The sequence below is a fragment of the Sorex fumeus genome, unplaced genomic scaffold (assembly GCF_029834395.1).
Source record: "Sorex fumeus unplaced genomic scaffold, SorFum_2.1 ptg000054l, whole genome shotgun sequence".
NCBI lineage: Eukaryota > Metazoa > Chordata > Mammalia > Eulipotyphla > Soricidae > Sorex > Sorex fumeus.
In genome coordinates this window covers 29084212-29101568 of record NW_026606111.1, presented here as the reverse complement: position 1 = coordinate 29101568, position 17357 = coordinate 29084212, and the positions used below count along the sequence as shown (strand labels likewise).

At 44.8% G+C, this 17357-nt stretch overlaps 1 protein-coding gene across 1 annotated transcript in view; it reads right to left on the bottom strand.

The window, feature by feature from the left end:
- SLC16A10 (solute carrier family 16 member 10) overlaps nucleotides 1–2424 on the bottom strand; it is a 132489-nt gene extending 130065 nt beyond the window's left edge. The window contains exon 1 of the mRNA XM_056125153.1: nucleotides 1866–2424. Coding sequence (XP_055981128.1) covers nucleotides 1866–2199 — 334 coding nt within the window. The 5' untranslated portion in view covers nucleotides 2200–2424. The remainder of the gene's footprint in view (nucleotides 1–1865) is intronic.
- Between the last annotated feature and the right edge of the window lie 14933 nt (nucleotides 2425–17357).

The following is a 17357-nucleotide window of genomic DNA, read 5'->3' as shown; positions in this document are numbered from 1 at the left end:
TTATTAAAAGGAGACTACACAAAGAAAATACAGTTATAGACTGAAAAACCACCAGTTAAATTATAAACAATTTAATCTGCTGATAAACTCTACGGCAGGCAGAGCACTTGCCTTGTGAGCGACCAGGGTTCAATCCTTAGCATTCCATATGGTTCCCTGAGCACCAGGAGTGATTCCTGAGCATAGAGCCAAGAATCAGCCCTGAGCACAGCCTGCTAGCACAAATTGAGGTACTATGTGGATAAATAACACAGCTGAAGAAAAGCAAGTTGCAGGATGATACCTATAGTAAAATACTGTTTATATAAGGTTCTACACTGCCTTAGAATTTAGAAATTAGGCCTTGCATACACACTATAAACCTAAGGAATACTGTAAAAATAATATTAATAGAAAATTAAGGTTAAAAAAACACGATTAAGGCTGGGGAGATAGTACAGTGGTATTTGGTAAGGTAAGGCACTTGATTTGCATGTGGCCAACTGGGTTTGATCCCCAGCATCCCACACGGTCCCCTGAGCATCCCCAGGAGTGATTCCTGAGTGCAGAGCCAAAAGTAAGCCCTGAGCATCATTGAGTGTGACCTCAAAACAAGCAAACAAACCAACAAAAAGGACCATAAATCACATAAAGTTCCCTAAATGGAAGGGGGAAAGACGATTCAGTACTAATGGAAAGCACTCTGCCCTCTAAGTCGGGACTGTCTTCTGGTGCAGATGCAGCGGCTGGGGAGCATTCACCTCCATGGGTGAGGTCTGAGTTCCACCCCCCACAAGGAGAGGGAGAGAGGATGGAATCTATGTCCACTCCACTCCGCACCAAGAAACGCTACTTGGACAAGCTTCAGTACTGTTACTTTCCCTGGGCTGACAAAGCCTGCCTTGCAGGCTGAAGCCAAATAATGCATGTAGAAGAGTTAGTTGTACAGGTCTGGGACTTGGGTTTTCTGCCTAATCAGTTCAGAGATCACGTAACAGCGCTCTACAGGGGAGAGAACATTGAGTCTGCACCTTTGCCCATCCCACTTAGTAGATGGTTAAAGACAGAAGAACACAACCGGAAAAGGCAGCCCCCTCCCCTTCCTCTTGCCAGTCTCTGAGCCGGCTGCCTCCCGTGCTTTCTATATTTAGCACTACATGCCCACCACTCCTCCAAAAAAACAACAAAAAAAAGGCACGAAACTGTAACTCTGGCAGGACTCTCTTCAGAACTCTCTCTGACCTTGAAATAAGTCTCTTTTCCTCTCTTGCCAACCCTGCCTCTACCCCAACACACACACACACACACACACACACACACACACACACACACACACACACATCTGCAATCCCAGAGGCAGCCAAACAACAAACTGAAAAAGCAAGTAAATAATCCCAACGGTCACGATCGCGAAAGAGATGGTATAAAAAAAATAAACAGAGATGGTATAAGCCACCCGCGCGCGTTGGTTCCCTTTGGCAGGTTCTGTTTGTTTTTTTCAAAAGCGCCAGAAGAAAGTCGGCGGCGCAGCCGACTCTTCCCCGCGCACGGCTCGCTCCGCCGCGAGGAAAGGAGGGAGGTCTCCCGGGCAAAAAGAAGTTGGGCGAGACGGGTTTCCAAACACTGTCCCTACATCTGGAGTCAATACAAAGCCTGGCACGCACCGAGGGGGTCCCCGGGAGCCGCGGGCGGCGCGTGCAACAACTGGACGGACGCACCTCCCCTGGCCCGGGGCACACGGGGACCCTCCCACCCCCACCCCAGCCCCCCGCCCTGCCCTCGGGGCCAAGACCCCGCCGTGCACCGCGTGCGCGCGCGCGCACGCACACAAACACACACACACACACACACACACACACACACACACACACACACCTGCGCCTCACCTGTCTTGAAGACCATCTTGTCATCGTCCTTGGACCCGAAGGTCTTCAGCATGGAAACGAACAGGACCCCGCAGGCATTCTGGATGCCAAACACCGACCCGTTGCACCACATGGCCGCCAGCATCACTACCCAGCCCCAGCCGCCTTCGGGGGGCTCGGGGGCTTCGGCGCCCGCCGGTCCGCTCACTTCCACCTCCACCTTCTCGGTGGCCGCCTCGGGCCCCTCCGAGGGTCCCGGGCCGGACAGCGGGGCGGCAGCAGCGTCGGCGGCGGTGGCGGCGGGCGCGGGGTAGGGCGGCTGCGCCTCGGCGGTCTCCTCCTGCGAGGGCACCATGGCCCCGAGGCGACGCCCCCCACCCGAGGGCGCCTGGCGAGTTCCCGGCGGGCACGCACAGGGAGCTGCGGAGCGCCCGGGCGGCGGGCTCGGGGAGGCCGAGGGGCAGCGCCGCAGGGGAACCCCCCCTCCCCTTGCTGGGCGCGAAGGCAACCGGCGGGAGCGCGGCTGCACGCGGCGGCACGCGAGCGCCTCCGGGCTCAGGACTCGGGCCTCCCCCGTGCCCCCCCCCAAGCCCCGCACCCCGCACGGAGCGGGTGGCCCCGCGGCCCGCTCTTAAAGGCGCCCCCCGCCCCGCCGGTCGGGGGCGGAGTCGGCAGAGGGACGTGCCCGAGCCTCCCGGTGATTGGGCGCGGGGGGGTGGCGAAGGCGGGGCGCTCCGCCCGCGGCGTCCCGACCCAGGTGCCCGCTGTCGCTCAGTCTGCGCGCGCGCCTGCAGCGGGAGCTGCGCCGTCCTTCCCCCCCCCAACCCCCCCCCGCCCTCGCCGCCCCGCTCCCCGCCCCGTGGGGGTCACAGGGGTGTAGGTCACTCCTCGTCCGAGTGTTCGTGGAAGGGGCGCGTCTCCGAGGTGCCGTGCTGGCGCGGCGAAAATGGGACTGAGGGTGGCGGTCCGGGATCTTCTGGAGCCTCGGCTCTTTGGCACACGCCGTCGCCACCAAAGGTCCCTTTTGTTTTTGGGCTTGCGGGTTGGCACTCACCTCTTATTCCTAGCTGTAATCTAGTGTTATGCTACCTGCTTGCTGGAAATAGATGTCGGAAAGAGCAGGGATCCCGTTTCATTCCTTAACTCCTTCTGCATGCACACTCCATAACCTAGGGCCACGGGACGCGCTGACGATGCTCATTGAGGGAGACACACTGTAACAGCAAAGTCTTACAATAACTTTTTTTCCCCCTTAAGTTGGGTTTGGGGCCAAATCAGGTTGTGCTCAGAGATGAACCCGGACGGCAGTGCAGGGGGGCTTGGGTGGGGAGGGGGGTGGACGGGGGACAGGAACCGACTGGAGCCCTGGTCCTCCGCTGCGTGCAAGCTTGCAAGCGCCCTACCAACTCTTTTTTTCTTTCCTAACCCAAAGTGTCAGGGCATAATTCCATGACATCAGACTCTTGCCATGACTCAGATTGGAACCAAGGATGCTGTAGCCACAACGCAGAGTACTAACCACTGCAAGATTAAGACTGGTGTGCCATCAGGAGTCACTCAAACATTTTTGGACACATGACTCAAAAACGCTACTTTTAAATTATGATATTGCTGTTTTTTCACGTTAAAGAAAAACTTCAGCCTATGTTCAAATCTGTCTCCATGAATCATGGAGCAATGGCATTTTTTTTTAAAGGAAGAATTAGCTGTGTAATATTGAGCACACTTCTTAGTTTCTCAGTGACTCACATTCTTCAGACTCAAAATGCACTTGTGACTTTCTGTGCTCAGCACGGTGATGGAGTAGTACACAGATGTGTGCAATTGTTTATATCTACCAGCTCATAAACTGTAGAGAGACGTCTTGGGGAGAAGGGCTGTGGCCTACGGCTGAGAATATCTATCTCAGATCCATTCCATTTCAAAATACGTTCCTTTTACTTCACACAAACTAGCACTCAAGAGAGAAAACTTTCATAGCCAGAGAGATAATACCTGCTCAAATGCTATGCAGAAAGAAGGTGCCTGTTTTATATGCAACTGTGGCTGCCACAAAGTTATTCAAATCCCAACACTACATATGGCCCTGAGCTCAGAGTGAGGAAAAGTCTTTGAGCACTGGGATACATCTCCCCCACCAAGAAGGAAGGAAGGAAGGAACGGAAGGAGGGAGGGAGGGAGGGAGGGAGGAAGGAAGGAAGGAAGGAAGGAAGGAAGGAAGGAAGGAAGGAAGGAAGGAAGGGAAGGAGGGAGGGAAGGAAAACTTTTAACTAAAATTCATAGTTTATTATAAGAATAAAATCTTTGGGAGGTCCAGACAGATAGTATAGCAGGTAGGGTGCTTGCCTTGCATGCAGCTGGCTGGGCTCAATCCCTGGCATCCCATTCCACTAGGAGTAATCCCTGAGCACAGAGTCAGGAGTAAGCCCTGGGCATGGCCAGGATGGGGAGGATGGGGAAGAGAAAGAGAAGGAAGAGGAAGAAGACAAAGAGGAAGAAGAAGAAAGAAGGAAAATATCAAATGTCAATAATTATTGAAGCTGGGTGAATGCATATAAATTTGAAGGTGAACCTCTTCCAGCAATTTTCAGCTGGCCCAGCCCGTGGTTCACATGTAGCCCTGCAGTGCTGGAGATCACCTGGGCCACCTTGGGGATGTTCAGGGCTCTTCTGGGCTGTACCTGACGATGCTTGGGGGACCACTGGTGCTAAGAATTGAATACAGTCAGTCACATACCTTACCCCTGTACTATATCCTGGTCTCTGTATTCTTTCAGAAATATATTTTTATGCATGTTAGAGGATTTACACAATATTTTTTCCCAATAGCACGTACTTACTTTCACCCCAAAGAGGTGACATACAATGGCTCAGTTTCTAAGTGTATACTGTGTCTGGTGACTTAATTCCAAAGAGTCAAACACACTGTCCTCCCGTTGTTCATCAATTTGCTTGAGCGGGCCCAGTAACGTCTCCATTTTGAGGCTTGTTGTTACTGTGTTTGGCATATTGAATATGTCATGGGTAGCTTGCCAGGCTTTGCCGTGCAGGCAAAATACTCCTGGTAGCTTGCCGGGCTCTCTGAGAGGGGCAGAGGAATCGAACCCGGCTCCGCCGGTCTGGCTGCACACAAGGCAAATGCCCTACTGCTGTGCTATCGCTCCAGCCCTCCAAAGAGTGGACTGTGGAAAAACTGACAAATACTTCTTTCGTCCAATGAGGAGGTACAGATCACTAATAAGATGTAAGAAAATGGCAATCTGAGGGTTTCTTCCTGAAAACCAATAATCATGAAAAAGAAAATAAAATCAGACCTAAATAAATAAATAAATAAAATCAGACAACTTCTTACGGGGGTAGGGGGGAAGAGGGGCATGACATTCTACAAACTACCCAAGCATGACTCTCTAATACTCTCCAGGTTATCAAAAAGAAGTCAAAGAAACTATTACAATCAGAAGGAACTGAAGAAGATATGACAACTGAACATACTGCAGTAACTTGGATGAGATCTTGGGACAGAAAAAGAATATGAGATAATAAAAAAAAAAAGTCCAGGGAGATAACTCAAAGAGCTGGAACACAATCACCAACCGATCCTCACCACCACATGGTCCCCCAGGTCTGCTGCCAGGAGCCACTGCCAGGCAACAAGCCAGAGAAGCAGTCTCCCACCCAGCACCTTGGGGAATGCACCCCCTCAAAAAAAGACAAACCAAAAACAACTAAAGATATCTGAATAAAATAGAGCCTTAAGTGAGGGGCAGGAATGCGGCTTAGTGATAAATGTTCATACCTTGCTTGTGTGGGTTTGATCTCCAGTTTCCAAAAAAAGGGGAAGGGTACCAAAGAGATAATGCAGGGTTAAGGCTCTTGCCTTGGACACAGATGACCTGGCTTCAATCCCCAACACCACACATGGTTCCTGAGCCCACCAAAGGTGATCCCTGAGCAAAGAGCCTGGAGTAAGCCCTGAGCACTAATGGGTGTGGCCCCAACCTGCCCCCACCCCTCAAAAATACAGACTTTACTAATATTGGCTCACTAAAACAAATATAGCATCCTAGTATAAGATGTCAATCATAGGAGACACTATCCTCAGTAGTGTCTCATGTAGTCTCTTGAAGTAGTGTCACATGAAGGGGCATGAAAACTCTACTACCCTTAAAATTTTTCTCCGTATTGAAAACATTTTTTAAAAATTAGGTTTGGGTTCAGAGAGATAGTACAGTGGGGAGGAAACATGCCTTGCACATGGCTGATCCGAGTGTGATCCCTGGCATCGCATCTAGTCTGCTGAACACTGCCAGTAGTTATTTCTGAATCAAAGCCAGGAATACCTCCTGAGAATCACCCTGTGTGACCAAAACCCAACAAAAAATAATTAATTAACAATAAAGTTTATTTTTAAATAGAGTATATGCATTTTTGGTGTTTTGTTTTGGGGTCACACCTGATAATCTCAAGGGTTACTCCTGACTCCAACCCCTGATTATGTGTATTTTGGTCTTATAGTTATAGAAATGTTTATATGTGTGCAAAACAAAACACTAAGCATGATACATTTATTCTATGAATGCTATTTTAATATAAAATTCATCTCAAAATTTTCCCCTTCATTTCTCAGCATAACTTCTAATTATATATAATGTACCCTATTTTTAGATGAGAGCTTGACACTCTTTAGGGAGGATTGACTTAGAATCAGCTCTGATTTATAGGATTACAGTTAATGTTCATGCAATTCCCAGCACTGGAGATAAAGAAAAAAATCAAAGAGTTAATGTCCATGGACCACTTAGCAGAGTTCTTGATACCTGATACCAGCAAACTCTTGGGAAATGTTTGCAGTTATTATCATAGTGACATCGTTTTTCTATGTGGCAAAAAGCACTATTTTGGATGATCCCTTAATTTGGAATCATTGCACCTCTTCCTTTTAATTAAGTCACACAGTGGGGTCAGAGAGATAACACAGGGCCTAAGAAAGGGGTAAGAGGGGCTGAAGTAATAGCACAGTGGGTAGGGCATTTGCCTTGCACATGGCCAACCCGGGTTCAATTTCCAGCATCCCATATGGTCCCCTGAGCTCTGCCAGGAGTAATTCCTGAGTGTAGAGCCAGGAGTAACCCCTGAACACCGCTGGGTGTGACCCAAAAAGCAAAAAAGAAAAAATAATAAAGAAAGAAAGGGGTAAGATAGTGCAGAGAGTAAGAAACTCAGCCAATCCCAATTCAAGCCCCTTGAGGACAGAAAGGTGTGGCTAAAATAACAATAATAATAATAATAGTTACATAGTCTTTCTACAACTTAAAAATATTTTCTGGGGCCAGAGTGATAGTACAGTCAGTGAGACATTTGTCTTGCACATAGCCAATCCAAGTTTGATTCCCAGGATCCCATTTGGTCTCCTGAGCAATGCCAGGAGTAATTCTTGAGTGCAGAGCCAGGAGTAACCCCTAGGCAATAACAGGTCTGGCGGGGGAGGGGAGGGGGGAAGGGACCAACCTTCCCCAAATTTTTTATGGAAAATGTAAAAGTCTTATCACAAATCACTTAATCACTTAATCCCCGTTATTCATCGATTTATTCGAGCGGGTGCCAGTAACGTCTCCATTCATCCCGGTTGCGTGCTAGCGTAGCCCAATGGTATCTGTTCGTTTTAGGAACATGTAGAGCCTCAAACCGATCATTTAGGGTCTTGACGAAGAAGTCTGACCATCTTATAGGTGGGCGTCCACGTGATCTTTTGATGTCTCGTGGAATCCAATCAGTAATGGCTCTAGTCCAGCGGTTGTCTGTAAACCTCATTACATGTCCAGCCCATCTGATTTTTGATGTCTTGGCAAATGAGACAGCGTCTCTGATTCTTGAGCGTTGACGAAGATCAGAACTCCGGATTCTATCTCTCATTTGAGTGAATCGTGATATTCCAAGCATAGTTCTTTCGATTCCTCTTTGAGAGACCCGAATAGTGTTCTCATCCTGTTTTCGTAGGGTCCAGGTCTCTGAGGCATATGTTAATGCAGGAAGAATAGTGGAATCAAAGAGATGTGCTCGTAGTTGGAGGTTCTTTGTCCTTTTAGTTATTTCTTCAATGCTCTTGAAGGCATTCCAAGCCGCTCTCTTCCTCCTGCGTAACTCAGGTGCCAGGTCATTCATCATGTTGATTTCTCGACCTAAGTATATATAACTGTTGCATTCGGAGATGGTGGTTCCGTTGAGAGCGAATGGAGCGTCAGGAACAAGGCTGTTTCTCATAAACATTGTCTTCGTAAGATTCAGCTGTAGTCCGACCTTTCCACACTCACGGTCAAAGTCCGCAAGCATTTGTGCCGCTTGGCTGATGTTTGGTGTTATTAGAACAATGTCATCAGCAAAGCGGAGGTGGTGTAGTTGCCGACCATCTATCTTCACTCCCATGTTTTCCCATTCTAGTCGTCGCATGATGTTCTCGAGGGTGGCACTGAAGAGTTTTGGTGAAATGGTATCACCCTGCCGAACCCCTCTCTTGATATGGATGATTACTTCTTTGTAGAATGGTGAGATCTTGGTAGTGAATCCGCAATAGAGCTCACGAAGGATCCTGATGTATTGAGTTTGTACGCCCTGATTGGCTAGGGCTTCCATGACCGCTTCCGTCTCAACAGAATCAAAGGCCTTCTTTAAATCAATGAACGTTAGACAGAGCGGCATCTTGAACTCCCGAGATACCTCAATGAGCTTGGTTATTGTGTGGATATGGTCGATGGTACTGAATCCTTTTCGGAATCCAGCTTGTTCACATGGTTGTCCTTCATCTAGTGTTCTGCTAATCCTATTCAGGATGACTCGAGTGAATAGTTTGTAGATGACAGACAATAGGCAGATTGGGCGATAGTTGCCAATGTCGTGGATGTCTCCTTTCTTGTATAGTAGTACAGTCTTGCTGGTTTTCCATTGGGATGGAACCTTGCATTCAGACAGGTAGCGTGTGAAGAGTCGAGCTAATGTATTGATGAGTACTGATGGTAAGTTCTTCAGGTGTTCAGGTCTGATCTTGTCTGGGCCAGGTGCTTTTTGTTTCTTTACCGACGAGATGGCATGTTGGATTTCGGAAGGGAGAACATTGGGAACGACATATCCATCATGTGGTATGTGGTATGTGGGCAAGTGGATGTGGCTATTAAAGAGATCTGAGTAGAATTCATGAATAATCTTCTCCATTGCCCTTCTGGAAGATGTGATAGATCCATCATGATGTCGGAGGGCAGTCATCTTGGTTTTGTAGTTGGTGAAGGACAGGCGGGCATTACGAATGTTTTTCCCAGCTTCTGCTGCATCTACCAGTACTGCTGCTCTCCTGTTTTTGAGGTCATCCTTGATGGCTTTTCTGCACTGTTTTGCCAGTTCGGACGTTTGCTTGTGGTTGCCTGAGGCACGTGCCACGCCACGTTGGCGAATAAGTTCAAGAGTGTTCGAAGAAAGACGGTTTTTTGTGGTTATCTCTCTCTTGGCATTCCTTGCACAATCATGGAGGTGCTGAATCATTCGATCGTATTCCTCATCAATGTTGTCACAAAAACAAAAAAAAAATTTAGGAAAGTAAAGGGACTAGAGAGATAGTACAGAGGATAGGGCACTTGCCTTGCATGTCCCCAAGCTAGGTTTGATTCACAGTACCCCGAATGATTGGTCCCCTGAGCACCAGCAGGAGTGATTCCTGAGTGTAAACCGGATTTATAAATATAAAAAGACATAATTTGTTCTTAGGTCTAAATGCCAACTTTTAGACTTAAAAGTCTAAAAGGTTTTAGCCCTGAACATCACTGGTTTGGCTCCAAAACAAAAACATAATTAAAAATAAAAAAGAAGAAGAAGAAAATAACAAGTACAGGGCCAGTGAGCTGGCTGAATGGGCCGGAGCCTCCTGCTTTGCGTGCAGGAGACCTGGGTTTGATCTTTTTGCACTTTGCATTCACCTGAGCACTGCCAGGAGCAACCCTCAAGAACTGGGTCAGGAGCAGCTGCCAGGTGTGACCCCAAAACAAAAATAAAACAGTAAATATATTGCCAGCATGAGAGACCAGGAGAATGGGCATTGTGTAAGCTTTTATGTACCAGGATTGCTGCCCACATGGTGTCCTGATCCTGGGGACCAACCAGGCCTGTGTCAACAGGGTCAAAGCAGAGATGCCTTAAAGGATTTAGGAAACAAGACAGAAATAAAAGAAAAGGAGTGGGTCAGGGGACCAACAACCTCGTGGACTGAGAGCCCCGACTGTCCCATACATTCAAGATTTATTCTGAGAACCAGGAATCATTAAAAGCAAAAGAACAACATTCCTTGGTCAATTGCCTAGCTATCTCAATCTATCCAAGCTAAACTTTTACAATCGGAGGGCCTCAGTATATAGGGACAAATATCCTTATAATGGGCTTATCACAAGGGATGATTCCTCTGGGAGGAAGAACAGAGATAGAGCATCAGAGGAGCCTGGTCTCAGTCGTTTTCCACATCGGTGCCGATTTTCCAGATAACTGGTTCCTATTATCTGCCCATTCTGTCTTTCTCTTCATTCTACCTATCTTAACTCTTGGTTTCCAACATCCTGCTGATTCAGTCTCCTAATGTAATAGTTGTTTACTTGCCCCATTGCTTCTCAGCCTTTATCAATATTCAATGATGTCAAGTTTGTCATCAATCCTTCTGGGAGTTTCTGGGGGCTGGGAGTTATCTCAGCAGTAGAACACTTGTACTGAATGCATGAAGCCCTGGGTTTAATTGAAGGCACTGCAAAAAAAGCACAAACAAAAGTAAGGTCACTGCCATGTGTGACCCTTTCACACTGATGATGATTTTTTGAGTCCAGACAGTTCCTTTCTGGATCCTGAAGTTGTGTCACTTACCTACTGCAACCATACTTATAAATAAAACATGAACAGATTTAAGCTCCATTGCTTTCTCCAGGGGAACAACTATAGAAAGTTCTTGCACATGTTTTGGTCCTTGCTGCACCAGTATGAGATTTGGTTTGGAAAACATTCCTGCTCTGTGCTGGGATATCTAAGGGCAATGTCGCTTTCCTGGGGGATCAAGATGTCTGTTCCTTTTACACCAACCACACTGGTTCATGTAGACTAGGACTTTTGTATTTGCAGCTGTTGCAATTGATGGAAAAAGATGTTTTCCAGAGTCCACATCTTCCTCATATAAGTAACCTGCAAGGCATTTGGGAGTAGTAAATGATAATGAGGCAAAGAAGCCACACCATGATATGATTAAATAAAGCATTAAAATAAAGTTGTTGTGGGCTGGAGTGATAGCACAACGGGTAGGGTGTTTGCCTTGCATGCAGCCAACCCAGGTTCGATTCCCAGCATCCCATATGGTCCCCCAAGCACCTCCGGGAGTAATTCCTGAGTGCATGAGCCAGGAGTAACCCCTGTGCATCGCCAGGTGTGACCCCAAAAGAAAAAAATAAAATAAAGTTGTACATGTAATTATATTTTATTTTTCTATAGTACTATGTAGCATCCTACTTCCTACTAAATAATTGTTCCTATAGCACTATTCCTGTTTTTTGGATTTGGTGAATAGACACAGAAGATTACATTTTAGAAGGTGACTACAACCACCAAAAACTATATAAAGCTGCTTGGTTAATCTATTGAAAATATTAATTTAAATGGTAGTAAAGCAGCATCATATATTAGATCGCATATGGCATAACTGAAACTCCCTGACCATATAATTTACTACTCTAATATTTGGTACATTCAGTGTAATTCAAATCTGTAGTACATGTCAATACAGAGAAAAAAAAATTTTTGTAGAGTGGAAAAACTACTATTTAGCTTTTAAAAAGAGACTGTCTATGGGGTCAGAGCAATAATTCAGTGAGTAGGGTGTTTGCCTTGCAAGCGGCCAACCCGGGTTCAATTCCTGGCATTCCATAAGGTCCCTCAAGCACATTGCTGGGTGTGTCTCAAAAAGCAAAAAAAAAAAAAATTTAATTAAAAATAAAAGAGAGACTGTTTGAATAGTTAGAAGTCAAGTAAGGAAGTTTTAGTTAATAAAAAATAAAATTAGTATAAACTAAAGATGAAAAGGCCTACATTAATATAGGCCTTTCCAACTTTTAAGTCTAAAAGTTGGCATTTAGACCTAAGAACAATTATGTCTTTTTATATTCATAAATCCTTTAATCTCGTGATTTCAAAGCAATTAATGAACAGGAACTCATTAAGGAACATACCATCACTATGAGGTAGTTCTACATCAAGTTTTTTTTTTCAAAGATGGAGAAGATGAGACAAGAGATTAATACAATAATATAACATAAATTAGTGGCAGGCATAGACATAGAAATAGAATGTGGTTTCTCTTTGACACCCAGAGTTTTGCTTTGCTTGGTGGATAATTAGAACTTAAAAGCAAACACTTGCTCAGGCCAGGGAAAGAGCTCAAAGAACTGTAGTGCATGCTTAGCATGTGGAAGCTCTATATTCAATTCCTGACACCATACAATTCTTCAAACACCACTAGGGCTGACCCTGGTAGTCCCCAGTACCACTAGCGAGCTCCCCCTATCCCCCTGCCAAATAACAAAAAACAAGGTCTAAGACATAACTCAAGGGGCTGAGCACATTCTTTGTATGTAGGAGGCCTGGGTTTGATCCCCAGTACTGCATTATCCTCAGAGCACCAAACAGAATACCTCTGGCTATATTAAACAAAAATAAACCTTTTATTTTATATACAAAAAAATCTTAGACATTTTCCTCTTTGGTATTGTCAAAATTAAATTTCTACTTTGTTTCATTTGGGGTCACACCACACTTGCCAGGTGCCACCCTTACTCCCATACCTGCACCCAAAGTTTAAGGTTCTTTATAGTTTACAAAGTGCTATTGTTTGATTTCACATCCTGACATTACCTTTCCCCCCCACAGATTTAGAAATTTGAGGAAGGCAGAGGAAAGCAGTGGAGATGATGGCACAGTTAATTCTTGGAAAAATTCTAGTGGAACTTTTTTTTTTGTTAATAAACTTTAGCATATCTTGACAACCCACCCAAACAAATTAAGTTAGTAAAGAGACAAAGACTTTCATTATTAGACTTGTGTGGGGAGCAAGTGCTGAAATCCAAACCAGGGTCTCACACATAAAAGACAATGTGTGCTGAGCCACATTTCCAGTCCTGTACTAGAATTTAGAAGTAGTGATACAGGTGAGTTGGAAAGAGACCGACTGGAAAAATATATATAGCTCACTTTAAGAAATAAATGATATAGTAATTGAAGACATGATATCTAACTTCCTCTGAATATGCTGATATTTTGTCTTCATCACATGACGTTCTGAGATTAACAAACTGAATTTACAAGCTGGAGTGATAGTACAGCGAATAGGATGCTTGCCTTGCAAGCAGTTGACCTGGATTTGATCTCCCAAGCACCGCAAGGAGTGATTCCTGAGTTCAGAGCCAGGAGTAGCCCCTGAGTATAGCCAGATGTGTATTATAAAGCCAAAAAAATTGATAAAAACATAAACATCTGTTTAAGTTATTCTGAGCGAAATGAAGATGGAGAGTTATCAGAAACATTGATATCATCATTAGTAATAATATACAAAAATAACAGCAAAAATCAGAAAACTTTATATTTGCAGTTTATAAAGTGATGAAATTTAAGAGAAAAAGTAGTGCTGCTAGAATAACCATCTAATTTTAAGATTCCAAAGGTGAAAAATTACCAAGTTTTGAAAAGTTGTTGGAAATTGTTATTGGTTCCTCAATCTCTGTTGAGGAACAGATAATATATAAATAAAATATAATTTTACATTATCTATTTTTTGTTTGGTTTTTGAGGGGTCCACATTTGGCAGTATTCAGAAATTACTCCTGGCTCTATGGTCAGGGATCACACCGAACGGGGCTTCAAAAACCATAAGTAGTACCAAGAACCAAATCTAGGTTGACCTCTCTCAAAGCAAACACCTTACCCCTGTACTATCACTCTGTTCCTTAGGTAGAATTTTTGGTCTTGCTTTTTTTTTTATGGTTACACCCAACAGTGCTCAGGGTTTACTGATTGCACTCAGGGATCACTCCTGTTGGTGCTCAGGGTATTATGTAGGGTGCTCAGGGTATTATGTAGGGTGCCGGGTATTGAACTTGATTTGTGTACTTGCTCCTACCTGCTGTACAATCTTGTGGCTTCTGAGTAGAATTTTAAAGCTTTCCACACATTATAACTCTACCTTTGGACAGAGCCTAGAATAATCAAAGTCATCTTCTAAACCCAGATTTGTCCTGCTGTGATAAAACTTCAAGAGCTTGTGGGAAAGAACACACTTTAAAAAAAGAAGAAGAAAAAGAAGAATATAGCTTTTGTTATTGTTTGGGTTTTGTGGTGCTCGGGGTTGAATCTAGGCTCTCCCACTCAAAAGGTGTGTGTGCAACCGCTTATACCAAAGTCAGGTCTTTATTTTCCTTGAATTTGTACTTTATAATTTAATATTCTATACTCTGGAATGATTGTTAACTGAAAAAAAATAAGCCATTAGGTAAAACAAGCAAAAACACACACTTCAAATATTGTCTTACATCTGCACTTGTTTGGTCATTGCAGCACTGTTTACAATAGCTAGAATCTGGAAAAAACCTGAGTGCCAGAGAACAGATGACTGGTTAAAGAAACTTTGGTACATCCACACAATGGAGTACTATGCAGCTGTTAGAAAAGATGAAATCATGAAATTCATATACAAGTGGTACTACATGGAAAGTATCATGCTAAGTGAAATGAGTCAGAAAGAGAGGGACAGACATAGAAAGATAGCATTCATCAGGGGAACATAAGGTAACAAAATAGGAGACTAACACCCAAGAATAGCCGAGATAAGTACCAGGAGGATTACTCCATGGCTTTGAGGCCAGCTGCACACGCTAGGGGAAAAGGCAGCTCAGATGGAGAAGGGAGCACCAAATAAAGGGTGTTGGGAAGTTCCTCTCAGGATTGGAGATGTGTGATGAGAGTAGACTATAGACCGAACATGATTGCCACTCAATGCCTCTTTTGCAAATCACAGCACCCAAAAGGAGAGAGAGAACAAAAGGGAATGCCCTGCCACAGAGGCAGGGTGGGATGGGGGCGGGGGAATGGAGGGTGGGGGGGATACTGGGAGCAGTGGTGGTGGAGAATGGGCACTGGTGGAGGGATGGGTATTCGATCATTGTATAACTGAAACCCAAGCACAAAAATTTGTAAGTCTACAACTGTAACTCATGGTGTTTCACTAATAAAAATTTAAGGAAAAATTGTCTTATACAAATGTTATGTAATGAATTTGGTTTTTAAAAAATCTGCCACTTACAAGTGAAGCTGAATGAAACCTCTGGGCACCATTTCCCTCCTCATCGATACCCCTCTTACCTTATTACTGCCCTAGTATTCTCCCTATTTCTACCCAGCCCAGGGTAAGAAGCTGGAGCCTCACCTTAATATACCTTTCCCTAGTTTCCCCACATATAATTGTGTTGGTGTTAGTTCCAGAAGATCTTCTGATTAACCCCATTAAGTTCCATGTAACTCCTGGTTTCCTAATGATTCCTTATGTCTCATGGTCCATCATTAAGACCTTCTAACTAGGACCAGAGAGGTACTACAGGTGCCTCATATGCAGTGGACTCTGGGTCTAGTCCCTGGTCCACAGATGATCACCTCCACTAAATCCAACCCCCACCCCCGCAACCTTCCCCAGCCTAGCCTCAACCAAATCTCTGCCCAATAGACCTGTTCCTGATCGTGGTTCCTGTAGACACTGCTTTTCTTCTGTTTTGTTTTTGCTTTTTTTGGGGGGGGTGACACCCAGCGATACTCAGGGGTTACTCCTGGGTCTGCACTCAGGAATTATTCCTGAGTAATTTACTCCTGGCAGTGCTCAGGGATGCCAGGAATCGAACCCAGGTCATCCACATGCAAGGCAAATCCCCTATCTGCTGTACTATCTCTCCCACCCCTAGACACTGCTTTTTAAGTGAACTCCTTTTCCCCTTTCTGAGTGGGAACTTCTTTTAGCTTCAAGGACCATCTCTCAAAAGAAGTCTCCTCTGTGAAGACTTAACAGTTCTTCCCTAGGCATCTGTATTTGATCTATAGCAGATTTCACAGTCAAAAGAGTGATCTTCAGTCTCCTGAACTGGAGTAAAAACGTTCAGATAAGTCCAATGATGTCTCCTGCTGCTTTTGAGCACAGCACCAAGTACAAGTACACCTACAGGTACATAACAGAGTGCATTTGACCAAATGCAAAAGTAATTTAAAAAACAATACAGAATAAAGGTAAAGGTAAAGGCCCTCCCGTTGATCGTCGATTTGCTCAAGCGGGCCCAGTAACGTCTCCATTGGAGACTTTGTTGTTACTGTGTCTGGCATATCGAATACTCTCGGTAGCTTGCCGGGCTCGCCGAGAGGGGCGGAGGAATCGAACTCGGGTCGGCCATGTTGGCCGCTTGTAAGGCGAACGCCCTACCTGCTGTGCTATCGCAATTGAGGACGTCAAGTGTAGTTGCACATTTTCAGGTGAAAAATTTTCCATATTTCCTAAGAAGCATTTGTTTGCTTCCCAATTATAAAATCAATTCATATTAGTTATAGTATTATCATAAAAATACAATATAATTAATTTATTACCATACCTTTTAATAGCATTTAAACACTTAATATTTGTCATTTATGTATTTATGAGGCATGCATCAGTTTTGTAAATCTTTATGGCATATTTCCTCCATAAAATGTGATATGGTAGGTACCAGAGAGATAGTAGAGAGGATAAAACATTTGCTTTGCATGCAGCCAACCCTGCTCCACTCCTGGGCAATGCATATGTTTCACGAAGCACAAAGCCAGAAATAATTCTTGAACATAGTCAGGTGTGATGCAAAAACAAAATACATATTTATATAATGGCCACTGAGATAGTACAGGAGCTAAACACTTGCTGTACAGCCACCTGTGAGCCCCAACCCTGGTTCAAATCCCTGAACCCACATACGATTTCCTGACCACAGAGCCAAGAAAAGTCTCTAAGTACTTTTGGGTGTGGCCCAAACCCCATCCCACGACTAAAATATATACATTCTTGGGGAGGGGGTTCCTACAACTGCTAGCACACAGGGCTTACTCCTGGCTCTACATTCAAGAATCACTCTTGATTTGGAGAACCATATAATGTGTCATGGATGAACCCACCTCGGCCATGTGCAAGACAAGCTCCCTATCCACTGTACTAACACTCTAGCCCCTAAAAGTTTTTAGATTAATAACTAAGTAATAAGATATGGTATGGTATCACCAAAAAAATTAAGTGACTCTTTTATGGGGGAGCCATACTCAGAGGTGCTCAAGGATTACTCCTAGCTCTGTGCTTAGGAATTACTCCTGGTTGTGTTCGGGGGACCATAAGGGATGCCAGGGATGACACCTGGGTCAACTGCATGCAAATCAAATGCCCTACCTGCTGAACTA